Source organism: Anoplopoma fimbria, chromosome 1 (genome assembly GCF_027596085.1).
Source record: "Anoplopoma fimbria isolate UVic2021 breed Golden Eagle Sablefish chromosome 1, Afim_UVic_2022, whole genome shotgun sequence".
In the NCBI taxonomy this organism is placed as follows: domain Eukaryota; kingdom Metazoa; phylum Chordata; class Actinopteri; order Perciformes; family Anoplopomatidae; genus Anoplopoma; species Anoplopoma fimbria.
Genome location: NC_072449.1, coordinates 3,019,633 through 3,047,294, shown reverse-complemented (window position 1 = coordinate 3,047,294; position 27,662 = coordinate 3,019,633). Strand labels below are relative to the sequence as shown.

At 40.3% G+C, this 27,662-nt stretch overlaps 1 protein-coding gene across 1 annotated transcript; it reads right to left on the bottom strand.

Moving 5' to 3' along the window:
* Nucleotides 1–106: 106 nt before the first annotated feature.
* Nucleotides 107–27,662, bottom strand: smtnl (smoothelin, like). Its single transcript, XM_054602609.1, has 10 exons — nt 27,609–27,662; nt 26,523–27,326; nt 7,661–7,742; nt 6,586–6,840; nt 6,234–6,289; nt 5,935–5,993; nt 5,705–5,851; nt 5,485–5,608; nt 2,842–2,993; nt 107–793 (listed from the first exon to the last, which is right to left on the bottom strand). Exons 2-10 carry the CDS (start codon nt 27,150–27,152, stop codon nt 667–669), a joined length of 1,632 nt encoding a protein of 543 aa, XP_054458584.1. The 5' UTR covers nt 27,153–27,326; nt 27,609–27,662; the 3' UTR covers nt 107–666.

Below are 27,662 nucleotides of genomic sequence, written 5' to 3'. Positions count from 1 at the left end.
TTCGGTAGTGATTTGGGATGTTCTCTTTGATGCCCATTAAGGAAGACAACGTCCACATTTAGGTTTCAAACTGTACAATTTATTGATTTCATTTTCCATACCTCTCAACTCATCATCTCAATATCACAGCATACGTGGATGTAAATATCAGTCAGCAACATATATATCATTTTATTTAGTCAGACAATCCCACCGTGTTCTCTGCTTCAACACAAACAGTTCAGTTATACATTTGTGAAACACACTTCCTCTCTTCCTGCAACATTAAAGGTTAATACTCACTTTCAAACAGGTGTGGTGATAATAAAGACGTACACAACACAGCAATAGTTGCACTCTTATCTCAACTACACACAGAAAAAAAAAAAAACTAGTGTTGACAAACCAAACCCCTGATGTTTGTGTGTAAATTCATCTTCTTCATTACAGCTTACATCACAAGACAAACAGCATTATCACCACCAGTCAACATCCAACGTCCACTGTGCATGTGTGCACTGAGCTGAGAGCTCTTCTCCTGCAGTGTGTGGACGGCATGTTCTCTAATCCACCACCAGGGGTCAGTGTAGTTTTTATAAATTGTCCCCGATGCCTCTTCTGGAGCTCCAATCAGCTCAAAGTCTGGTTTGTAAAGAAATGAAGAAGGTTGAAAAGCTGTCGAGGTCTTCACTCAAACTTGCGCAGGTGGTTGTAGAGCGACTGGACGTAGGTGAAGACACACATGGGGTCCGGTTTGCGGCCCATGATCATCATGTCCTCCACCTCGATCAGACGGTCGCAGCCGGCCTTCACTCTGCAGACACAGACAAAAGAAACAAGTCAGAAGTGGAAGACTTTTATGCTGTAAGAATATATGTCAAACAGGATTTATTCAGAATTTAAAAAATAATTTAAATGCTACTTTGCTGCATTGATTGGTCATGAAATGGTGGAAAAATCACGATTACTTTAAGCCGAGTAGTCCTAAAATCAGCCGTCCAAATTGTAAAAATATTCCTTTTATGATACAGAACAATAAAAAAAAATAAGCAAATCCTCACATTTAAGAAGCAGTAACTGCAAAATGTTTAGTATTTGTCTTTAAAAAATGACTTAAATAATTGGTTGATTATCTAAAATGTCTTTTCTATTGATCAACTTATCAGTTTAACATGATGTGAGCGGTGAAACAGCCACTATCTGCTTTATATATCAGTCTAAGCAATATTCTGCATTTAACATAAAGTCTGATGAAAACACAAACTTTCCCTTTAAACAAACATGTTTTAAAGTCGTTAAAAAACAACTTTATCTATATAATCAATCATCCACATTTATTGTTATATAAGTCTCTCCTCTGTGATCTCTTTAAGAGGTCAAATGTAAAGCTGTGACTGTATATGAAGGATTGACGCTGCAACAAAGAGAATTGTGTTTTTTTCTGTCAAATCAGCTTAATTCTGAAGTGTAGAATAACAGATTGTTAAATGGAGTGTTTCAACCCTGATGTGCATTGTGTGTAATGTCTAAATCTATAGGAGCAGCCTTTATGTACAGTTTCTGTCTGTTGACATTTTTTGTACTTAATTTGCCATGTCTTGTTTATGATTTTTTTCCACATGCTATATTATCACTTTTTTCAGACTTTTTTCGATATACTATACAATAACTTTTTATATTTTTTTCCAATATACAATACAACTTCTTTCAATTGTTTTTTCGACATAAAGCCGTACCACGAAACATGCAAAAGAAAGAAAGCATGGTGTAATAGACGTCATACAGGCAGGATAATCACCAATTAAAATGTGTGTTCTGGCGTTTTAATTATTACTTTGTAGACTGCTATTAAACAAAAACAACAAAGAATCTAATTAAGAGACATTCAGCCACATTAAAGTTAAGACTTTGAGGCTGATGCAGCAAAGAAATCTGAAAACCACAACGGACACAAAGTGTTCCTGCTGCTACATAATGAGAACGTTTAGTTAAGCTGGAGGCAGTTTTAAGTTGTGTTGTGGCTTTAAAGGAATAGTTCAACATTTTGGGTGGAAATGTGCAGTACAGATGTGGCTAGCTTAGCTTAAAAAGAATGGAAGCAGGGGGAAAACATGTTAGCAAAATTAGAGGAAGTTTTGTGCCATTTCCCCGAGCCTTTGTGTCCTCCACAGTCCAAATATGCTCACTTCTGTTCAATGGTTGCAAAAAACAAGATGGAGACGGCCAAAACTCTGAACTCTAGGCTTCAAAACGTCAGTTCACAAACCAATGGGAGACGTCAAGATGACTACATCCACTTCTTATACACAGTCTAAGTTTGTTTGAAACTAGAGATTGAGACCATGAACTCATGTTTACAATGTTTACTGAGGGAATAAATCAAGAGAGAAGTAGAGTCATTTTCTCATAGACTTCTATACAACCAGAGGAGTCGCCCCCTGGTGGACATTAGAGAGAATGCAGCTTTAAGACATGAAGCATTGACTTCACTTTTCAGAAACAGAGGTTGGTAAAACATGGAATAAAACTTCAACCGTAACCGTAAAATAAGCACTACTAATATCCTTTTACCGTAATAGTAGAAAAAATACTTTTTTACTACGTTTTTTTTACCCTGAAAAAATCAGTTAAAAAAAATCCACGATATATGGTTATGTCTAGTTAAATAGAAAGAAATATATATATAAGCAGACTTTTATTCTTGTCAGGTTGGTAAATCACCTCAAAGATAAAAATGTGTCATCTGATGTTAGCTCTTAATGCTAACCCTTAACAAGCATGATATATGTTTTTTTACTTATGAATTAAACTGCATCATATCAGAAACATTTCTTTATATATTCAGATATCGCCGTCACTCACTCTGCAGTGCCGAACGCCAGCTCAAAGTTGTGTTTGCGGTCGGCGGGCGACAGCGAGTTGTAGTCGAACTCGGTGGGGAAGAAGGAGTGCACCAGAGCGCAGAACGCCATCCCATCGCTCCAGCTGGACGAGAAGTTCTGGAGCTCGATGTTCTACAGAAAAAAAGATTGAAAGATCGATGGCGGTAAAATAACACGGCTTATAAAACTTCTTAAAGACATCTAACCCGTTCACTGTCTAGCCCATAATTGTAATGGATAAAACAGACATCATCCTCCACTCTCGTCAACTTTTCCTCTCCTTCTGTCGGTCTACTACGTTCTTTTGAAATCATGTCATTCCAAGGCTTTGCTTTATTGGTCTGGACTTTTATTTGAAAGAAATGCAACATGTCAAGTCGTCTTATTGCCATCTTTCTTTCTCTCTCGTGTGTGTGTGTGAGCTTTTGCTCCCAGTTAATAAGAGTCTTGGCTTTGCCCGGCTCGGCTTTAACCGAAGCCACATGGAGCAGCTGGAACAGAAAAGGCTGCTGGGAGTAAAGCGGTACCAGAGGGTGACGGCGTTCTCAACCATGACTTAAACTAAACCTCTAATCACAGGGGACCTTGCTTTACATACACCTCTACGGATGAGAGGTGGATAATTAGCATATTAGCACGGCAGTGTGTGCTGACAGGGTTAAAGTTATATGAAAAACAGACAGGAAGTGGGCTCATTTAAAACTGATTACTTTTATTTCTCGTCACATACTCCAAAAAGACCATGCTGGAGATTTCAAATTCTGAGCCAATTTACAACAAATTGTTTAAAAATGTAATTAACGCTGGCCTTCTTAAATCCTTCTGAATGTTTTTAATCCTATAATATATATAATTATGTGCTCAAGATTATGGGAAAAACACTTGATTTCTTGACTGTTCAGTAAATAAGTAAGTGGGCTCATTTAAAAAAGTTAAAATGTATTTATCATCAAATACTCCAAAGGACCATGATAAGCTCACTTAAGATAAATTATAAAATAATAAAATAATGCTGGCTAGCTTAAATCTTTTAAATGTTTTTCTACCTTGGCTATAATATAATTTATATAATTATGTGCTCAACATTATGGAAAACACGCTTATTTGCTTTCTTGTTTGTCCAGTAAGTAAAAACCTGGAGCCATTAGCCTAGCTTAGCATAAGGAACAGCTGGCTTGGCTGTCTCCAAATGCACTTATCAACACATCAAACGCTCGCTTATTTGCATTTATCTCTGTTCTTTAACTTGCAGAGAAATGTAAAATGAACATGTGGTTTCAGGGGGAGTAACATGGTGTATTTCTTGGCAAAAAACAATCGGGCGTACAATCGTATCGATCCGGGTCATATTTTTATGATACAAAGATTTGCACGTGGTTGAGGTAGTGAAATGGTCATGGTTAATGTTGCAACAAATATTTTCTATAACTAAGAAGCCTCATTTCAAGCTTCCCCAATGGTTTGACATGGTATTCACTTCCTGTCTCCGTAGTGGGCGTGGTCATGGTGTGTTTGCATTGTGTTGTGAACGTCATGTGGATGGATGAAAGCAGATTGGGTTATATTTGCATAATGTATTGATGTATTTCCATTTGCTTACATTAGATATTTACACAGCTAATAGCCATATTTAGCATTAGGAAAATTTGTTAGCTGCAAGATCATGTTGTGAGAGGTTGTTGCTGAGACGAAGAAATACCTCAAACAAAGTTAATTTTCTCTGGATTTGTTATCATATTTTTAAACTTTATATAAAGCCAGGTTAGTTGTTTCCATCTGTGTCCAGTCTTTATGCTAAGCTAGGCTAATAATGCCCCAGCTCCAGCTTCCTTTTCTCATCTATCTGGAAGAAATGAATCAGTACCTTCAAAATCATTTCTGTATACTCAAATCAACATGCCAAGTTCTGGTCAACAAAGGCTATACATTACATATATATGGTTCCTTCTCTGGCTGTCTCTTTGTGTTAAAAGTAACATTATTATTTGAAGAGACTGCAGTTGAAAGCCTGTGTGGATATCAGAAGTCAGCTGATGTGGTGTGTTTATATGCTGTTATTTGTAACACAAGTTTGAGGAGTTTGGGAATCACATTCCCAAGTTATGTTGCCTGAGAAGTCAAACCCAAGAGACTACCAGCTGGAAAGAATATTGGAAAGGATATTGGAGTTTATTAGCGTCTTGACTTTACAATGCTGCTGCTGATGATCTGCTGCCGACTCTGAAGATCAGACGTTCAAACTTTCCCCCACGGGACATGCAACTAAGTCAGTTTTCCACGACGTAACTGTGCAACAATAACGTAACTTTGACAATAATAGAACAATACACACTTGATGACCTATCTCAAGCAAGTCAGTAGATTTATCATCCTACAGTGAAATAAACTGATGTCATTGATTGTCTGGGAGGTAGGAAAAATATTTAACTAGAATAATGACTATGATCTGCTTTGGAAAAATAAAAAGCAGTGATGTAATGTTTGTGCAATTTGAAGCTGAACAAAAAAAAAGTTTTAGCTTATAACCAAATGTTGGAAAATATGGCTCCTAATAGGCTGACGACATTGGATTACATTGCCAGGCAGGAATTGCGTCTACGAAACTTTGTAGTTGCTGATTTACCTGGTAGCCGATGGTCTTGGAGCGGCACCACTCCAGAAGGATCTGCTTGATGCTGCTGGCGCTGGACACCCCAAAACTCTGAGACCGCTTCAGTGTGGGTTTGGAGTCCACCGGTTTGGGGCGACTGTAAATAAGCAGAAGCAGAACAAGGAAACATGAGGGAGTTTATATATTTAAGGAAACTTCATCTACCGTTACTGCAGCATGACATTGCTTTTACCTGTTACTGGCTTCAGAGTCCAGTCTCTCAAAGATAGATCGACGAGCCTGAGCGCCGATGTTACGCGGCAGAGTCTGCGACCTCACCAGCTCCCGCCTCTTCTCGACCACATGGCCGAAGGATCTGTCGCTGCTAACGTCACCGTCTCTGCAGGAAAAGAGGAGCACGGAAAGGTTCAGAACACATTTTACTCTATCGGACAAAGATTTCATGAGTCACCTTTTACTCACCGGTCATGCTGCAATAACCCTGAGTAGGTCACAGTCTTAGCCGGGGCTGAGTAAGCTTTCTCTGCAAAAGACAAACAGTCAGTTAATCTTATACATGCAACTTATCCTCACAACGGTTTGTATGATATGTTACGAAAAAGTTACAAAGATTGAGAAATTCTTAGTTAGGTTTAGGAAAAGATGGTGAAATACTTAGTTAGGTTTAGGAAAAGATGGTGAAATACTTAGTTAGGTTTAGTAAAAGATGGTGAAATACTTAGTTAGATTGCATAACATGTGTCGTTGAAAGCGTGTCTCACCTTGAAGGCGGGGGATCCCAGAGCTCTGATAGGTGTAGGAGTCCATGTTGACGATACTAACAGCAATAAAGAAAAAGGAAATGGAAAGTTGTAAGTACATTATGCTGCAAAGTGGATGACCACTCTGGCGCCATTTTGGCAGTGACTTCATTTACCATCACTGGAGGTTGCTGCTAGGGAGAATCTAGCAAATGTATGTGGAAAATGACTGATGTATTGTTTGATGTGATTGCAGGTATGAATTAGGACATTATGGTTCAAAACCAAAGCCTCACTCATTACCTGAACAATTATATAATACAAAAAGAAAGTTGTCTTGACAACTTGAGGTAGAGTTAAGGGGAAAATTCACCTGGTTGAATCGGAAACTCGTCTATTGGTTGGGTCTGGTTGGTGCTAGCAGCTGATTGGCCGGCAGGTGAGGCCTCAGAGACCGGAGAGGAACGAGAACTAACGGGGCTGCTGGGAGAGTCGGGGCCTTTCATTTCTGCCGTCTTGGTTGTGGCGGTGATGGGGAGGTGGGGCATCCTCATGGCGACGGGGGCAGTGTGCTCGTGTGGGAAGTCAATGGGTGGAGAAATCTTTCCGTGTACCAACTCTGAATGTTCTGGTTGGATGAAAAAGATGTAAAATGATCACACTGATGATATGTGTTATGCTTACAATGGCTTTAATGACTGTGTGTAACGAAAAAGGGGTTGCTCATACTAACAAACCCACAGAGAATTATCACCAGACTCCGCAGTTTCTTTAATTTCATTGGAGCGTTTGACCCTTTTAACAGCTCATTGTTTTGGTTGTCCAGCCCAAAAAAACGGCTGATTTCAGTAAAAAATAACAGAAAAAACGGACAAACTGCCAACTTTACTCTACCTGACCATCACCAAATGTAAGACTGACAAAGTTAGCAACTAGCTGGTGAACAAAGTGGAACAACAAGTAGTGTAAAGCTATATCTTTCCCTCAGGAGGTGGTGGAGACCAAAAACGAGCTAAAAAGGGAGTGATTATTGGACTTACATTCATCAGTTGCACACAAACACAATTTAAAAATGGATGCTTATGTTGCTCCTTCTCTGCTGTATGTGAAAAATAAGCAACCTGTGCCATATCAACTGTGTAAGGTAATACAACATGGTCATGAATGGGTCTTTTCTTTTGTGTCGCTCCGAACAACTTCTTTTTCAGGACGACATAACGCTATTAAACAAAAGTTAAGTTTAAGCATCAAAATAAGTTAGTGTGGTTTAGGAAAACTTCACAACACATTACCTAACCACTTCTCCAGAGCCACAGAAGAATTATACAACTGTTTTCACAGGCTGAGTAGTAACAACCCTGACCTTTATGTGTAAAATCAGTTTTAGGAGTCCCCACTTTAAAACCCCTTTTTTTCTCAGAGCTTCCAGGACTGCAAACAACAGTTACCTGTAGTAGCAGCGTGTCCGTTCTCCAGTCCAGTATGTGTCGGGGTGGGGTCCACCTCTATTGGCTCCTCTCGCTCAATACTCTGAAACACATGAAATCATAGAAAACATTAACGCCTTTCATTGCTTTTAAAAGGTGCATGAAGTCATATTTGACCTATTGCTAACACACAAAAAGTACACATAAAGCACAATTATTATTATAGAGAGCAAAACCTCAGCTCAACTCTACAAAACTCCAAACACATCTTCTGCTTTGCAAACATTTTCCAATTCAACGAGGCAAACAGGGCTCTACATAAGAACATGAATCTATATCTGAAAACAAGAAGTCATTTGTTTGCCATTTCAAAACACTGCAAATCAAAATGCCCATTGAGCAAATGTGCCAGTACATGTGCCAACTGGCCAAAGACCTAATTGCTTGATTTTTGAGTCATCAATTTAAATGTAACCTCTATAAAAACACCACTTTTTACGACAACAATAGAGGCCAACAGAGCAGCAAGAGGCTTCTTTTCAAAAACGTGTAAAAAAAGTCATGTTTTTTTTCCCAACAAATGGTTTTGCCTTATTTCAGACCAAATACAGCCACTGCCCTTTAAATGACGGCTCTGGTTACAAAATGCAGTCAGAGCCTCTTCTTAATCAAATCATACTTTAATGCACCCCTCAAGTGCTTTGATGTATTGATTGATTTTACATTGTGGAGAGAAAGAAATATTTCCATAAGTGTGCAATACTGCTAGTCTTGTTTGTTGTGTTTGGTCAATATATTCATATACTTCACCTTAACAATATCGCTAAAAAAATCAAACCCAGACTATATTATTAGATAAATAGAAATGTTGAAAGTGTGTAAATGGTTCAAAAGTAAATCTGATTGTATAAACTGTCTGTGTGCTACATTGGGTTTTTATAAATAACTGTATAGTTTGAATGAAGTGTTTCATTTTGCAAAACATCTGAGTTTTTCCACTACTTGTGTGTGTGGTTGTGTGGATTTTGAGTAGTGTTTTGACAAAATGAGCCCCGTTTTCAGAGCCGTGCTTAAGCAATCATAAAAAAACCTGTAATAAATGTGGTATTAATCAGATGTATAGATTGATTGCCCACTGTCTTTTTTCCATTTGTTGGTTTCCCCTGTATATCTGTTGGGATTCGTTCATAAACCAATATGTTCCGTTTGAGTCAAGGCATAATGTTCCTCTTGTTTCAACAACAAATAAAAAAGGAAACCCAGAGGTCCGCTGCTCATTGAGTCATTGTTGGACCACTTTTACTCTTTTCAGGTTTTTGGACTTCTTCTCCAACATGTGTCCTTCTTTTGAAACAACTTCTGAGTAAAACGAAACGAACCAATAACTACAGAAAGCCACGACACGACTCGCCACACTTCAAAGTCAGCCTGATAAAAGGTTGTAGGCGTGCGAGGCTGTTCCTGTTCAGCGTGTCTGCCTCTCCTCCACTGATAAGACTTCAGAAGTCTTTTGTTTTAAATCAGGCGCCGCTGTCACAACGAACTCATTGATGGGAGAGCTGCCAAAAAATATATTCGCTGATCTGGCAGCGTGACCGCCCGAAGTGATTACGATCAAACTTTTGTGAGGTCTAAAACATCATCAGGATCTCGAGTTCACATCTTAACGTCTATTTCCACCGACTCTCCAAACACATGGAAACGGCTAATCACAACCCTGAGCAGATACTTCTATCTCAAACTCTTTACCGCATGGTGCCGCTGACCCACATTGGTTCTGGTTCAAGCTGTCAGTTTCCATGTGGCCCCATCGGACAGATAGATGGAGCTTAGTGTTGTGATAGTCGGCCCCTTTGGCACAGAACAACACTACTCAGGTCAAAAGTGCAGCGCTGATAGCTGTGCAGGTTTTCTCAAGGTCAGTATCAAACCACATGTCATTTATTATCTCCAACTGACCCTGAAAGAGGCTTTTTGGGAGACGTACCGAAACCCTCCAGCAGCCCAATGTTGGACATCTTCAGCTCTTTGGCAGCAAACATCCCTGAACAGCTGGTTGTGTTTCAAACTTGGCTGTCACAGTTGAATTAAACAGACGAGGCTGATTTCTTGTTTGACCGAGAACATTATATGACCACTGATGCATCAGTTCTGTGTTTAGATTACGTCAGCGTGTTTGGAAGCAGAGAAGCAGCATCTGGTCGGCTTTTTCTCTGCTGTCAGAAAACCACAACAACATGAAGGGGTTGGAGGACGTGACCGTACAGAAAAACAACCTATCACGATTACACATTATTTAACCTTGACTAGTTCGATATGCACTAAACCAGCCTGAAAATCTTAAATGATTACATCGAGCAGAGCCCTAATAGTTGGCTGATGCTACGCTATGATTGGCCAGGCTGCATTTGAGGGGCGGGACTTAGCGAAAGGTGAATTATCCCTCCAGGCTCTCTTACAGTCAAGATAGCGCTGAAGATTACAAAAAAGGGATTTATTCATCTCATATTGTGCCTAACTTTATGGATCATAACATCTCAGGTATGAAATTATCTGCAGATTCAAAGTGACCAAACTTTTCTACGAATGTCTAGTTTTTGAGACACGCCAAAGGCCAAAATGTGCTCTACAATAGACTAGGTGAGGCTTGTTTTTAACATAACTGATTGCCATCAATAATTCCTTTTACTACTGAAGCATTTGTTGACTTGTGGTTGATAACGGCCGGTTAAGAAGACTGAGAAATGAAAGGAGCAGTCAATGACGGTATAAAGCAGTAAATAAAATATTTTTCATGACCATAAGAGGACCTTGAGCATACAGTCATAAATGCATAAATATGCACAAAAATATATAGGGTCTTGTATCCAGTAGTATGGAGATTAGCCGTGGACAGACAGACACACATACGCACTCACAAACTCACATGATCGCTTGGCATAGATAATAACCGTTGGTTTACTTTGATAATCCACAGACTTAATTGTGAACAGTTTGCATTGGAGTTACACAAAGTCTATGCAGCCTTAGCTTTAGCATAGCTTAGCTAAGAAAAGTATTGAGAGAATATCACTGTGAACCGTTCACACTGGATCTACTATGTATTTAAGATTACAGTCCCAATTAAAGGTGAAAGGGACTCTCTTACTGGAAGAGATGCTGTCTGTTGTTCATTTCCATTTACCTCCATTGTTTTTGTTTGGAGGCACGAAATGTCAGAGACGGATATCTCAAAACCTCTACAAATGAAACCAATCTGAAATCTGCAGCCACATGTCGTCTGCAATTTTCGTGAATCAACCTGTTAGGAATTGAAGAAAGGAACAAGTTTTTTTGCCAGCAAAAAGATAAGGTCTCTAGCGAGGCAGAAACCTAAAACCCCAACTGTTTCTCCTCCTGCTTCTCACACGCATAAAGAACAATATACTGTTCTTTTGCGAGATAGCACACTGTGCATGTGTGTGTTTGGCTGAGCTCACCATATAGGAATGCTGGTGGTGTGTGTGTTAAAACGAGGCATGATGGAGAGTGTGTGTGTGTGGGGGGGTGGTCACTTCTTAAAGAGTGAGGGGGTGACACACCTAGAAAGGTGACGTCCATCCTCATTCGGGACCTTACTTTGTAAAAAATATGTATGAAAGTCAATGGCGAGAGACAAATAATGTTTTTAATCCCGCATGAATTGTGCCATGAATTATACATATGATGTTTGTCAATGTTAAAGATAGAAGTTTGTCATAGTTCCATTTAGTTTGGTGTAAAACCATAATGTACGTCACCAATACCAACGCGGCCGCTAGCCAGCTATGTTCCACGCACAAAAGTAACGTTATTTTACACGATGTGATTTATCCAGCGACTCTTTTTATCAGCCAGGAAGAGAAAGAAAAAGTGAGGCCTTGTTGTCGGTGTTAGAACATCCTTGTACTTAACAAACAGGCATCGTAGCCTCAGAGAGACTTAACGACACTCTTGGGTATATAGTGATCCTGAATAACTACTTTTTTACAGTCTTATACTTCGACAGTTTTATGACAAAATCAGACTTTCTTGACGTGTAAAGTTCATTCATGGCACAATTCAAACAGGATCAAAAAATGGCACAATTCAATGTTTGTTTTAGGACTGATTGAGACCATAAACTCATGTTTACAATGTTTACTGAGGGAATAAATCAACTGAGGAGATAAGTAGGTCTTTGGTAGAGATCTGTTTTCTAAATGAACATCATGCTGTATTGAAGAAGACTTGAAACTAGAGATTGAGACCATAAACTCATGTTTACAATGTTTACTGAGGGAATAAATCAAGAGAGAAGAAGTCATTTTCTCATAGTTTGAAGACACTTGGACAGGAGAGAGAATGCAAGTTTGAAGACACTTCACTCTTCAGAAGTGGAGGTTGCCGCCTGGTGAAGACTTTATATGTAAAAAGGTGAGGAAGTCAGAGGGGGGCAGTTGCATATTGCATGATGGGAAGTGAGGCAGATGGTACGTAGTAGCGAGGTGGAAACAGCTGGTTATCCAGCAGGAGGAGGGAGACAAATTGCAGAATGTCTGCTTCGGGGAAGGGGAGCTTTTCCCCGGCTCAAGTGCTCAGATCATCAGACGTCCACGGTGGAGGGTCAGAGGGGGGAAACATGATAGCGGAGCTGCTGAGGTTCATGTAAACTCTTTGGTATCTCGAGGTCTTTCTTTTGCTGGCAGAACATACTGGTACTCAACACTTTAACGTACTGACCGGAAACCCGAGGACAAGCTGCACTCGTCACATTTACATAAAACATCATACGCACAAACACCAACTGATATCTGTCGGATTTACTCTGCAGCTGACGGACTGATTTATTGTTTTGAGGATTATCACCTTTCATTAAAATACCAGCAGGACATTGCTGACACTGTTGATATTTTTGCATTTCAACATCCATGCTTTATCATTTCATCCATCTGTTCTTTTTTGTGCTAAATGTGTGATTTTAAGACCATATCGTCATTAGAGATTGATTGGAGAAATAAAAACATAATTTATTACTTTTTTCTTACCAACTGATACAAAACATCAGCATCACTGTTGTTATATCGTAGCCGGGAAGCGTTCAAGAGCAATGAACTCACAAGAGGTCAATACTGCTGCTAGCAGCTGCTTCACTGCAAATATTTATACATTGAGTAGGTGTGGATATATAAGTCCTCACCAGCAATGAAAACCTGTGTAAATATACTGTACAGCTGCTCCATAGGGACTGCTATCTGCATCCGTTTGTCTTTCGAAATTGTGCACTCTTACACAACTGGATCAATCTTTTCAAATTTCCCATGTTACACAAAGTCTACGTAGCTTTAGCTTTAACATAGTTTAGATAAAAAACTTATTGAGAGAATATCACAGTTCAATTCAAGCGTCTTTGGTGACCTGAAGACACTAAAAAGTTAAATATATTGTTTGCTCCATAACCCATGATAGTCCCAAAAATGACACACCAAGAATACCAGAATATCCTTGAAAATTAGGAATCAAATTTATAGATATATCTTCAAATGGACCCATCAGCTTCACAAACCGTTATCAGTCAGTAATGTACAAGCCACGTTTGTCTTTATTGGCAGACACATGTGTATTTAAGTGCAGCTGCCTACAGATAAGTGGCTAAAAGTAGAAACAATCATGTGAAGATGACACTTAAATAGACTCAGTTGAGCTGTGTACTGTATAGGGACCCTGGAAGGACATACAGGAGGGTGTGTTTACATTTAACTTCATCCTTATTTGTCCCTGACTTCTATAAAGTAAATCAGACAAAGCTGATCGACCAGATGTTTAGTCTGAGCTGCCGTTAGCGGCCCTCACCCTCTTACTGAACAACCTGGAAGAGGAACAGGCCATGACTGTACCGGTACGAAGGCCTATAAACAATCTCTCATATTGGAGTGACACAAGTGTAAGCAGACTAAAGCTCCCCTTTACAAATTTCAGGGAAAAACAAATCCCTCATGTATCAGTGCATCATGAGGGGGGAAAATGTTTGGATGAAATAAGTGAAACGGAGAAGGAATGTGGAGATGTATTAGAGCAGAGACCGAGGATGAAGAAGATGATGAAGAGGGAGCTGAGGAAGGAGAATAAAGAGTTTGATCACAGAGTTTTTGCCATCTTTACTGGGCATCTCACTCTGTACTTCTTGTTTGATCCCATTGAGGTCAACACTGGACAAAATAAAAATCTAGGAAAATGACCACAGGCAAGAATTTAGCCTTCATGAAAGAGGAATAGATAGAAGTAGAAATAATCAAATGGCGAAAATGTTAGATGTTCCCTCACATTTTGTGTTGTAGCCTGAATTCTTTAAGTGAGTGTTTTCATACTAAAACTTAAGATTACCACTCTTCTTCCGGTGTTAACTCAGTGGAAGTTCGCTGCAATATTGTCTGTTTTGCTTTTGGACAACATGCTTAATTGCCTAAATAAAATTCTGGCGATATGTCCACTGGTTTACCCTCACCAAACAGGAAAAGATGAATAAATGTGTCCCAAACAGCCTTTAGCTAACTTTCCATGTGGAGTAAAACATTATTTAGTTTTTTTGTACTGTTTTTTGAGTTAGCTTCAAGTTAATGGAAGTACAACACATCAAATATTTTACATGTTCCCTCTCAGTCTGTCGTGAGACATAATAATGTATTGTAGCCTGCATTCTCTAAGTGAGTGTTTCCAGACTAAAACTAAAGATTCCCACACCTCTTCTCAATGGAAGGTAGCCACAATATTTGTGCTGTTTGCTTTTGGACAACGTGCCCGGGGAAACCCGACTATTCAAACAGGAGGAGGTATGAGGGTGCTGCTGGAAGAGCGCCCTGTGTTTAGGCGTAAGATATTGTTTAGCTGTCAGAGGCGTCTTCATCACTGACACTTTGATAAAGACTTTGCAGGAGTGGGGGGGTTGAGGTGTGGACGGGACGACTCGGCTGCTGGAGGGTGAAAATGTGAGGAGGGTACACTGTCGTCTGCTGGGATAATATAATATCAAGACATGCATAAGCCCACAGAAGCTGAAAGCAATAACACGGCTGAATGAGTTAGGTGAAAGGCTTACAAAAGGCTTTGTTACACATTTTGAAATATCACAAAGCTTGTGAACTGTCATTCATCCCTGTCGACTACAATAAAAGACAGACAGCCAAATACTTGGCATTTTACCGAAGGACGGATTTTAAAAAAGCACAGCAGCAGTATAAAGCAGATGTAACATATGGAGCAAAAGCATGCTGGTGTACTACTTTAAAGACATCAGCTGGGTTCTACTCAACTATCAGAGGAAACATTTATTGACAAGGAACTCCTGCTCTGTAATTTCCTCCTGGGAGTCTACAGAGGAATCCTCTAGGAAGAAGAAAGACACAGTAAAAACACCTGTTCTTCAAATACATTCACACAGTGTGCAATTTCTCTGTGAGAAAATTCCCAGGGAATACCACTTTGGGTTGAGAGTGGAAATCATGCCCAGCCTTTGAACTGAGAGGATATAAAAACCTAATTGCAGGCGAGAGAAACTGTACAGAGAAAAGTTCTCTTCATAAACACAGTGCTGCTGAACGTTAGCTTAATGGCTAATCCAGTAACTTTGGCACAAAGACTAACCCAGTAACGTAAATACAAAGACTAACTTACAAAGTAACCCAAACGTAAGTACAAAGACTAACCCAGTAACGTAAGTACAAAGACTAACCCAGTAACGTAAGTACAAAGACTAACCCAGTAACTCTAGCTTAAAGGCTAACCCAGTAACGTAAGTACAAAGACTAACCCAGTAACCCAAAGTAAAGCACAAAGACTAAAGACTAACAGTAACCAGCACAAAGACTAACCCAGTAACGTAAGTACAAAGACTAACCCAGTAACATCAGCACAAAGCAAACAGAGTTACGTTAGCACCACTAACCCGGTACCATTAGCAAATGGCTAACCCAGCTGCGAATGCCAAAACGTCTATTGGGATTTTTGTTATTGCCCAACTTCTCCCACTTGTGTGACTCTGTTTTTGGTTAAATCACTGTTAAAATGTTGTTATCTATGAAAAATAGGTCCTGCTAGCTGTGGGGGGGAAGATGATTTTTCACTTTTGTACTCCCTCCTCCGAAAGTCTAGCTCCAACATATGGCAACGATAGAGAGGGACTCCCCCTGTCCTTCCATACTCCTGTTGTTCCCGGCAGTGAGGAAGAGGAGGATGAGGCGGGGGAGTCTGACATGCTGACCTCTCGTAGTTGAGAGGTCATATCACAGACAGTCTGTATCACCTCTTCCTTCACTCCCATTTCTAAGCTGACACTCAACAGGTGATGTGTGTGTTACGGTCCACACGTGACTGACCTGTGCATCTGATAGGTTTCTACCATGGACTGTATTTAAGAAGTGGACTTGGTCGTCGTGGCTTCACCCATTGGTTTGTGTATATACTGTATATATATATATATATATATATATATAATACATATTTGTCATTGTTGCCTTTCTTTTGCACACTGATAAAGCAACTATTTTATTCTTTTTTTCTGTCGCGTGAAGCCGATGCTTCATGTGTTAAAGCTGCATTCTCTCTACTGTCCATCAGGGGGCGACTCCTCTGGTTGTATAGAAGTCTATGAGAAAATGACTCTACTTCTCTCTTGATTTATTCCCTCAGTAAACATTGTAAACATGAGTTTATGGTCTCAATCTCTAGTTTCAAGTCTTCTTCAATACAGCATGATGTTCATTTAGTAAATGATGCTCCATTTAGAGTCAAATCTCCGCAGTCCAAATATGGTAACTTCTATTCATTGGTTGCGGAAATAAACCAACATGGCGACGGCTGTAATCCAAGATGGTAAACTAAGGCTTTCAAAACAGTCCACCAACCAATGGATGATGTCAGGATGACTTTTTCTTATATACAGTCTATATGCATTTCCCTGCAGGTCTCTTTACTGTTTCATCTTGTTGTGGACACATCTACGTCATCATCCAACCTCTTAAGAATTTAACAATTTGAATTTTCATCCTCTTGGTGATTGACAGGCAGATAAATGACCTCCAAAGTCATGTTCCTACTTCTGCTGAGCCCCTAAAATGCCCAAACTAGCAGTTATATCTGGGTCGCCCTCCCGTGGTGGGAGACTTAATGTCTGACAAACCTAAGAACTTCTCTCTCACCCATGACCCCACACCGTGTCACCCAACCTCTTAAAAAACAATTTTCCCTTAAAAATAAACTTCTGGGCATTCTTCCCAAAAACATTGTATGTGAGTGCAGCTAAATGAGAACGTAAAGTATTCCCAAGAGGCAACCCCTTTAAAATCTACCTTTTAAAGTTGACTTCCAGTAAAGCTTACTGGTTCCAGAGGGCAGCGAGGGGGCCGAGCTCTCCCACCGTCCAGTCAGTTATTAACCTGTTTCCACAGAGATGATGACGGGAACACGGCCTATTGTCTGGAAGTCATTAAGAGAGCCAGGGGTAGCCAGGGAGTGGTTGCATACCTCTGTTAAACCCCCCCAGCATGTGTACACACACACACACACACACACATACACACACACACACACACACACACACACACATACACACACACACACACACATACACACACTTCAGCTGTGCTATGCTTTCAGTTTCTTTCTTCTATACCATATATTTGTTTTACTTCCTAGTAAAAGCATCAGAAAAAGCCCAAAAAATGGTCTTATTAAGTAAGTTTGTATTGCCAAACCAATTAATAATAATGGTGTCAAGCTGATTTTTATATGATATTTGGTGAAATGATAAATTTAGTTTTTCCACATTCAAAAGCCAATTCATATATTTGCCATTTTAGTAAATATTGAGTGCTTTGGAGCTCTGTTTTCTGTTTGGCTCATGGCTGTATTAATAGACACATAGGGGGGGTTGGTGCCAGGAATCCAGCCTTTAAACGCAGCCGAGCTCTGAGGTGGGAGATTGGGGGAGGGGTAAAAAAAGGGTGAGGAAGGGGCCACAGAGAGGCAGGGAGGAGTGCATGGATGGATGGATGGGTGCTGTTAGGATCGAGTACACACAGAGACCAAGATGTATGTCAACACTATCAGAGCTGGCTCGGCCTGGGGAGTCTCCACTGACAGCGTGGAAATGTCAAATGTCTTTGTCATGGAGACAAACAACACAACACTATATCATCTCTACTCTGCAGTGAAACCCTGGTTGAAATACACTCTTACTAATTAAGTTTTAAGTGACAGTGAGGAGCTTCCAACTGGTCCTGATCCAGTCTCAGTTTAGTCCGGATCCTCTAAAGACCTCCATCAGTAAACGAGACCATCAGAGAGAAGATCGTCTGTTTCTATAAAGTTATTCTTAAAGCTCGTCATCGGAGACACCGGGTCGGAAGATAAGTTATGTGACAAATAAATCAACTTTGACTTCTCTTTTCACACATGACAATAACATCGGTCTCCTGGGTGAAAGTCCTGTTTTTTTAGACCCACCCTTTCCCCCGATATTCTCCATATGCAGATTGTCGCTCCACTTCATACTCAACACCTGTCTGGACTCACGATAACCTGGGTAACGTAAAAATTAAAATTCATTATTTATTTGTAGGTATAGGTATCAAAAGTGTATGAGAACCACCTCCGAAACTGATGTGCACCTCGTTGAAAGTGAAGTAGTTCCAAAATGCAATCTATTGGTTTCTTGTACAGGGACACAATTTTTCCCTGACTTCTTTTTTGGGACGACATTAAGATACAAAAAGAAAGTTAGGTTTAGGCAACAAAACCACTCATTTAGGTTTGGGAAAGCATTTTGGTTGGGCTTAAAATAACTACAAACACAACAAAGAAATGGCCAACTCGTGTCTGTGTACACAAACCAATAGATTGCATTGCATCACTCAAACAAGAGAACAGCATCTCTTCATACGGACAAAAACACTCACCAGTCAGCTGCTGCATGCGGGAAAAAGTGTACAAAACCAGTTTGTGCACCAAACATATAATAACAGTTTCACCTTTTCTTATAAGTTTACACTGAATCAAGGTCTGTGAATGTAAACGTGCAGCAGACAGTAATCACAGTGCAATTCCGTTTGGACTGGGATCTACATTCTAGGGAGTAGATTTTAGCGCCATGACCTCACAATCTATCCATCAGATTATTCTCAGACTGTGACTAAACTAAAAGACTGCAGACTCAGAGCTGTAGTGTTTTTCTGCTTGAGTGTGTGAGCAGAAACAGATAGCATCGAGGTGAAGTTGTGTAATGTTGGTGGGAGATGGAGCTGATGGGAGCACAGGAGGGGAAAGGGGGAGGCAGAGTGCTGATTGTGGGAATTTGTACCAACTCACACCGGCTGTTCTCACACAGCGTTCATAGTAATACTTATGGAAATAAATGTGCTTTAACTCCTAGGTCAAAAGTCACACAGGTCGGGCGGGGGTGGAGGTGGATGGGTCAAAACAAAAAACAGACTTTCACCAAGGAGTTGTCACTTAACTTTCTATCATAGGAAATGACTTTTTTTGTCGTTAATTTAATCCAAAATACAATCTTTTCTTAAACTCAACTAAGTAGTGTTGTTGCCTAAACCTAAATAAGTATTTCACATATTTCCCCTTAACGTAACTAAGCATTTTACGATCTTTTCTTAAACCTAACTAAGTATTTCACGATGTTTCCCTAAGACGAACTAAGTATTTCACCAACTTTTTCTAAACCTACATTTTTCACAATCTTTTTCGAAACCTAACTAAGTATTTCACCATCTTTAACTAAATCTAACTAAGTATTTCACCATCTTTAACTAAACCTAACTAAGTATTTCACCATCTTTAACTAAACCTAACTAAGTATTTCACCATCTTTAACTAAATCTAACTAAGTATTTCACCATCTTTTCTAAACCTAATTTAACATTTCACCATCTTTTCCCAAATCTAACTGGATTAACACAGTAATTTCGTAGGAAAACTCGGAGTCAATTTTCATAAGTAATCATACAAACATTTAGATTTGTTGACTCACAAACACACAGATCACCATTCACTTAACTTGCTGGTTCCTCTGTCGGACTAAATCAGTACCTCAAATATCATCTTAAATGTTTAAGACTCAGACTTTTTTTTTATAGTTTGCTTAAAAAATGGGACAAGGGTGGAGACAATGGCTAGCTTCTGTCTCACAGCAGTGGTGTTATGGGTACAGATGTTTATCACAATTACAACCAGATCTCCTATAAATTCTGTTGCTTCCTGCTAGACTCTAGATTTTATTTTTTATGCCAGCAACCACCAACAAAAAATGTGCGTTGGTAACGATTTACCGATGTTGAAGTGCTGCATGTAACACCTTTAAGTGGAAACACCTGCGACATCTATACAGCCTGTACTTTGAGCTCATACGAGAAAAACACACCCTCGACTGCCCCAAAACTCAACTTTTCAACCTCAAGAAATCACCTCTTACATAAACGTGTGATGCAATGGACCCATAAATCAAGAGCACCCAGACTCTGTGCGTTGATAAGGAACAGTAGATAACCCTCTGACCTGACCGAACTAATCTGACCTGTTTATCTGCTAATTGACAGAAAACATGCGGAGAAAGAGGAATGTGTTACTGTCGGCAGTATTGGAGTTGTTTGAAAGGTATTTGTAGGAAAGTGTTTGTCTGTTTGTGCCAGAATCAGTAAAACAATGATAAAAGATGAGGACATGTTACAATTATTATGTGGATTATTTACTTGTGTCTATATCTTTTTTTAATCCGGTCAACCTATGATACTGTAAAGCTTGTAACTGATTAAATTCTGCATAACTATTAATTAGTTTTAGTTTCTTCAGATGAATGTTGCTTCAAAGTTCACCCTGACAAGGAAAAACATTGGCATTATTGGTATTAAACTGTTTCCCACAAACAAAAATCTTAAAGTGGCACTCTAGCATTATATTTTCATAAGTTTAAATGACTCAGAAGAGAGAGATTAAAACAAGAATGGTCGAAATCGAAGCAGCGGAGGTCGAAATATCTCATGTCAGTGTGAAACTAAAAAAACACTAAATCCTACATTTCCCATAATGCAACTCAATGGCATAGGCAAACAGCCACACTGCCCGTTTTGGTGTCCCCATATTAGTGACCATCAGCCATATATATGACCTCCGTGTTATCTGTGTTATATGACCACCAAAGGTACCATAACACATTAAGTCCTGTAATGACAACTGAGCCATCTCCATGGCAACCTGAGCAAACTCTTCCAAAAGACAGTGAGATGTTGTTGAAAGTCATGGAAAAATGTATTAAGTCGACCTTTAAAATGTGTGTTTTTTCAGGGTTTTTTATCATATAGATTCTTTTTTATGATATTTATTGTATTATATTTTACATTTCTTTTTAAATTCTCTATTTCTTTGGAGCCTCCCAGCGAAAGCATTTCATCATCTAGAAATTACAATTTCTATTTTTTCAATTGGAATTTCAGGCTCACTATCCAAACTCAAAATTCATCAAAACAGCTTTCATTTTTTAAAATAAAGCATCAGTCTCTGGTTAAACATTTTTTTGAGGTGAGATGAGGGTGAGAGATGGAGAGGAGGAAGGTTATGAGTCATAGAGGAGGGTTGAATCTGTAATCCTTCACTCAATGTATTCTCAATGATGCACAAGAACCCACACAATGGCTCATTGAGACGGCTGCATTGGCCACTGTAATTGGCAACGGCAGCGTTGTCTGCTGACATGGGTGTGTGTCTGTGTGTGTGTGTGTGTGTGTGTGTGTGTGTGTGTGTGTGTGTGTGTGTGTGTGTGTGTGTGTGTGTGTGTAATGGTAAAGTGTGGAGGCTGGAAAAACAGAGGAGGAAGAGGAGACATTGTTGAGGAGGCTTAGGTCTTTGTCCTAATCCTAATCTTGACTAATTCCTGTTGCCCAGAACCATTAGAGGAGAGAAAAGAGCCACACAGCTGCCTCTTTACAGACCTGAATAAATCTTCCAGATGGGAAACACACACACATAAACACACACACACACACAGACACACACTATTAAATACACAGCTGCGTTTGCATTCAAGTATTTTTATGCGAATTCCGATCTACTGAATCATAAAAGTGGATAAGAGGCGGCACAATGTTTCCCACATTTCCCACATATTGTCAAATATTCATAGTGAATGTTTTTGTCAATAAAGGCAGAGTGAGAGGAATAAACCTACACACCTTTACACACAGTATATATTTACAATGAACAAGCAATAAATCTTTTAATTTGATTTGAAGAGTAGAGAGAGGACGCGGTGGGAAAAAAAGAGACAGACAAATGAGAAAAGAAAGCATTCATAATTCATACAGATGTGAATTATGAATGCTGCAGGTGTGTTTCTAATACAAACGAGATCGTGGTGATATGCTGCAGGTGTGTTTAGGAGGTCTGTGTGTGTGTGTGTGTGTGTGTGTGTGTGTGTGTGTGTGTGTGTGTGTGTGTGTGTGTGTGTACAGATGTGTGTGTGTCCTGTTGGAACAGCACGGTGAAGGTGAACAGTAACAGCTGGAGAACAGGCAGGAAGACAGAGAGCTTTTCTTTGGATTTGATCCATTAACTGTCGGTGTTTTATGTCAATCAGACCTGTTTGAGCTGAACTTTGTTTGTCTTTCTCTGACAGACCAGCACAGTATCACGTCAGTTTGTGAAATAGTCAGTAAATGCAACTTAGTTGTTTCAGGAGAACCACCAAAAAAGTTAGGTTTAGGCAACAAAACCATTTGGTCTGGTGCATGCAACAAAACCACTTAGTTAAGTTTAGGCAACTAAACCACTTAGTTAGTTTAGGCAACTAAACCACTTAGTTAAGTTTAGGCAACTAAATCCACTTAGTTGGGTTTAGGAAAACCACCACAAATGTTAGTTTTGGGCAGTGAAACCACTTCGTGAGGATTGGGGAACCCAGACAGGAACAATAGGTTACTACTTAGTTATGTGTAGGAAAACTGCCAAGGACATTAGGTTTAGGCAACAAAACCAATTAGTTAGGTTTAGGGAAGCTGCCACAAACGTTAGGTTAAGGCATAAAACTTAGTCAGGTTTGGGAAAACCTCCACGATTGTTGGTTTCAAGCAACAAAACCATTTAGTTGGGTTTTGGAAAACCGTCAAAAACACTTAGCCAACCAAAACACTTCCTTAGGTTTAAGGAGGTTCCGGAAAAAACACTTTGGGACAAGTAAAGTTGATAACCAGTCTTGTGTTTGAAAGTTCTGTTTGTTTGATGGACCCATCCAGATCCCCTTCCTGACCACCAAATGACCAGGTCATTAGCTCTTACCGTTGCATAGTAACGTGGATAACTTTAATCTTTGTTGTCATGTCAGTGACTTTCCATTTGCATTCTTTTTTAAACAAAAATGAACAATTTGTGTTATGAAACCAAAAGAGGCATTTCATGACTATCACACGACCCGCCGTGATAAGGTCTGCACAGACAGGAAGGACGAGCTTTAACTATGATTGGAACAGCAGTGTGTCGAGATCTCACTAAATGGGACCAGAAAAAAAATTAATCCAATGAAGCCAATTACCATGATGCAGAGAAGTAACACACAGTGAACCTTTTGAGGCATAATTTCACAGTATTTTCTGGCGTTTGATCCGATATGTGTGTTTCTGCAGCGGTGTGTTTGGCTGACAGCGGGGGATCTCCCACAGCAGAGACACGCAGAGACAAAGGTGCCCTTGTGTTGTTTAGCTCTGACCACATGATTTCATAGAAGATAAAATTCCTCTGTTGTATCCACCACATAGTTTGGTAATTACAAATGCATGACTAACAGCTAATCTGCATAATGTGAGCGTGTACATGCATGCGTTTTTTAAACTATTTTGTGAGACCATGCAACAACTTTTGATATTAAACAGATGCTTGTTGTTGCAGCATGTAGCATTTAGGTAAATCAGGACCTAATTATCTTTAGAACAAGTTCCAAAAATGTGCCACATCTCATTGCGAATGCAACCTCCCGCCTGTTGCAGCCCGTCGAACACACAATCAGAGAAAACAGCTGTGAGTTTACAAAAGAGACAAAATACAGAGCTTCATAAAAGTACAACTCTGCTCTTAATATAAAAAAACACAATCTCAATGGCGGCCTCATAAACCTTCCACAGTGGGACAAAGTGCCCTAGAAGTAAATAACATTTACGTCTCCTGCCATTCAAGTTAACCACTGTGGCTTTGAAGTACTTGTAAAGCAAAACAGTTTGACATGTTTCACATGTCTGTGGTACAACTGTTTACTTTAAGGTAATAAATATAACCCTGCATGCAAAGCCACTGTTGCTTGTGATTGATTGGTCTGGTAGAAAACACCCCAGGCTGACTTACTGGATGATATCAGATTATTTCAGATGTGTCAGCGTATTCATACTGAGAAGAAACAAGTCCTTGCAAACCAAGAAATACCAAACAAGTTTTGCCAGAACCTAGGTAACACTGACCCCGTTTATATGCAACCTCCGGTTCTGCTGAGTGAAGCTGATGTGGAAGTGTTTGAAAACTTGCATTCTCTCTCCTGTCCATCAGGGGGCGACTCCTCTGGTTGTATAGAAGTCTATGAGAAAATGACTCTACTTCTCTCTTGATTTATTCCCTCAGTAAACATTGTAAACATGAGTTTATGGTCTCAATCTCTAGTTTCAAGTCTTCTTCAATACAGCATGATGTTCATTTAGTAAATGATGCTCCATTTAGAGTCAAACAGACCATAAAGCAGGGGATGCTTTAGGGCGGGGCTACACTGATTGACAGGTCGACACCAGAGACGTATACGGCGTCTCTACGTCACTCCTCCTCAGTCCATATATACTTCTGTTCTTTGGTTTAGCCTTTTTGGCTTAAATGCTTCTGTTTTGACCATAAAGAAAAATAAAAAACTTAACGTTGGTTGGATTTTCCTTCTTTCATGTGTTCTTATATCACCTGATAATGGGAAGACAAAAGATAAGAAAAACCTAGATTGTCATCAGCTTGCGTAAACTTCTTTTAAATATTAGGAAAGACAGGACAGAATGTTCTTTCAGTCTTGAAAACAGGATAAATTCATGATCAGAAGAACAAACTGCATTTTATCAGAGTGGATAAAAATGACGAGATTCTCTTTTTGGCAAGTCAGTCTAAAAGAGGAAGTAAATTTAACAACTTGCAACTACTGTCCAATTCTGCTGGACACACTTCCACGAGCAGCATCCCAAGGTGACAGTAAAAAACTTACAGTTATAATAAATCAGAAACCATGAGTAATAAAACACAGACACTGGCCATCTGGTCACCATCGATGTAGTGATTTAATAAAATGTAACCCAGACTCAGTCACACAACATAAAACCAATTTTGACACAACTGTGGTATAAAAAAAATGTCAGCTTTCCAAAAACTGAGACTTTTTTTAGCTTGATCCCTCAGTTTCTTATTTATTTATTCATTCAGTCAAGTTTAGAAAGAGTTTCCCAAGACCACAGGCTGGAATCTTTTCAAACCAGAACCATGTAATCGTTCACAAAATCACAAAAATGTCCCCAAAAGCTGGACCCACAAGGTTTTGCACTTAGGATGACAGCCCTAATGACTAACCCCGGCCTACATTTCACAATGCTGACTACACATATTTGACTCAGGTCCTGAAAACCACGATAACCACACTAACCTCACCTCCCAGGAGCTGGCTGGACTCATGTTACCGCTCTTCATAAATCCTGAGAGCATCCTGGTGGAGGGTTTGTTGTGCAACCGCAGTGACACGGCCAGCGACTCGTATGACAACAACCACACGGCCACAACGCAACATGGAGTCAGTCAAACTCTGAATTCTGCCTCTTTACCACAATTACTGGATCAGCAAACCTCTTCTGCTATTGTATATGACATTTCCATCCACGTTACAAAGCTAAGTGGTGGCTCAGTGCAAATAAGAGCGTCTGTGTGCATCCAAGGAGGACGCAAACTACAAACTGACTTGGACGAGCGTCCTTGAGACTTGAGGTCTCGGCATTTCTTGACATATGAAACAAGGTGATTTTCAACAAGGGGTACCTGTACTTCAGGGGGTGCAGTGTCCATGGGATGCATGACAAAATGTGTCTGAACTAATTTGAGAAAAGATAAATTATTCAACAACTAATTAACAGTTAGCATTAACGGTTAGATTATATAACTAAAGGTAAAGAATAAGCAGTTATGTTGGTTAAAAGTAATGGATGAATAGTTCAAATAGTGACATGTAATGACAGTTGACACGGTGAGTTAATAGTTACAGATAAATAATTGAAACAGCTAAAAGTTATAGGTGGTGAAACAGTTAGCTAAGATGACGGATAAATGGTTGAAGTATACACCATGTTGATTTTTTCAAAACCAATGAACCGAAGTGACCATATTTGGAATGCGGAGGAGTGACGTAGAGACGCCGGATACGTCTCTGGTGTCGACCTGTCAATCAGTGTGTAGCCCCGCCCTAAAGCATCCCCTGCTTTATGGTCTGTTTGACTCTAAATGGAGCATCATTTACTAAATGAACATCATGCTGTATTGTAGAAGACTTGAAACTAGAGATTGAGACCATAAACTCATGTTTACAATGTTTACTGAGGGAATAAATCAAGAGAGAAGTAGAGTCATTTTCTCATAGACTTCTATACAACCAGAGGAGTCGCCCCCTGATGGACAGGAGAGAGAATGCAGCTTTAAGACATGAAGCGTTGGCTTCACTCGGCAGAAGAGGAGGTTGCCGCTTGACTACATCAGATAAATACCACTGTTGTAAAGGGACCTCCAATGAAAGCGTCCACCATCTTTACTCTAATAACTTATGCATTGGGTTACTCACGTTGGTCTTGCTGGACACAGAGAATGTGGCTCGGCTGGAGAAGCGAGCCGTGGACGGGCTGCCGCTTGACACCGGGCCCGTCACCATGGAGGAAACTCTGGAGCCAACGGGAGGACTGCTGGAGCTCGGGGAGGACGAGAAGGAGACGGGCGGAGACGCCGGACCGGACTGACCTCCGAGGCCACCGTAGGTCTGAGTGTGGGCCTGACCCTTCCCGTAGACCACCTCCCTTATCTCCTGATGGTTCTCCTGAATGTCACCGAGGTGGTTCTTGTGATTCTGACCGTGGTTGTGATTGTTGTTGTTGTTCAGCAGGGCGCTCCTGTCACACGCCATCCCGCTCAGGAGCTCCACCTGCAGGGCGAGGGCCTCCAGCTGACCCCGGAGCTGCCGGTTCTCCTGCTGCAGCTGCACCACGGCTCGACCCAGAGGCCCACTCAGGTTGACCGCCTCCTCCAGCCGGCGCTCCATGCCCAGCTTGAAGGCGCTGACGTCCACCTGGATCTCCCTGATGGCGTCACGGAGGGTGCTCTCGTAGCGGGCTAAAGCCTCACAGACTGTCTCACCCTCTGGAGAGCAAGAGCGGGGGTGACACAGGTCTCCCATCTCAGCCAGGGTCGGGGCTTCCATCGGTGGGTCCAGACGGACTCTAACGTCTGAGATCCTCAGAGGGGTTGAGAGGTGAAGGTTTGCAGAGAGAAGGGGCCAAAGGTCTGGTCTGTTTCTATCCCCTCTCCTTCAACGCTGTCCTGGGACGTCTCCTTTAATTAGCTTTGCTTTTCAGGTACAGATGTCTCACTCTTTCTGAGAGAACACAAAAATGAAAAGACTTCACCTTGAAGGTTCTGAACAGCTGTCAAACTCTTAAAAAAGTCACATAAAACCAAAGCAAACATGAAGTTCTGTGCAAGAAAATGCAGCTAAAAATGCAAAACTCTGCAATGAAATAAAGGCTTGTGCTTCAATGATTTCCTAGAAAATATCACAAACTTCAGTCAAACACAACTGCAGCTGTATTTAAGGAGTCAGAAAGAGAAAGCACACATATTTTCCAGCCAGATATGTTTCATTAAAACACAAACCTACCTCGGCTTCTCTCTGGTGAAAGCTCAGTAGAGTTTCCCTCAAGCGCTGAACAGC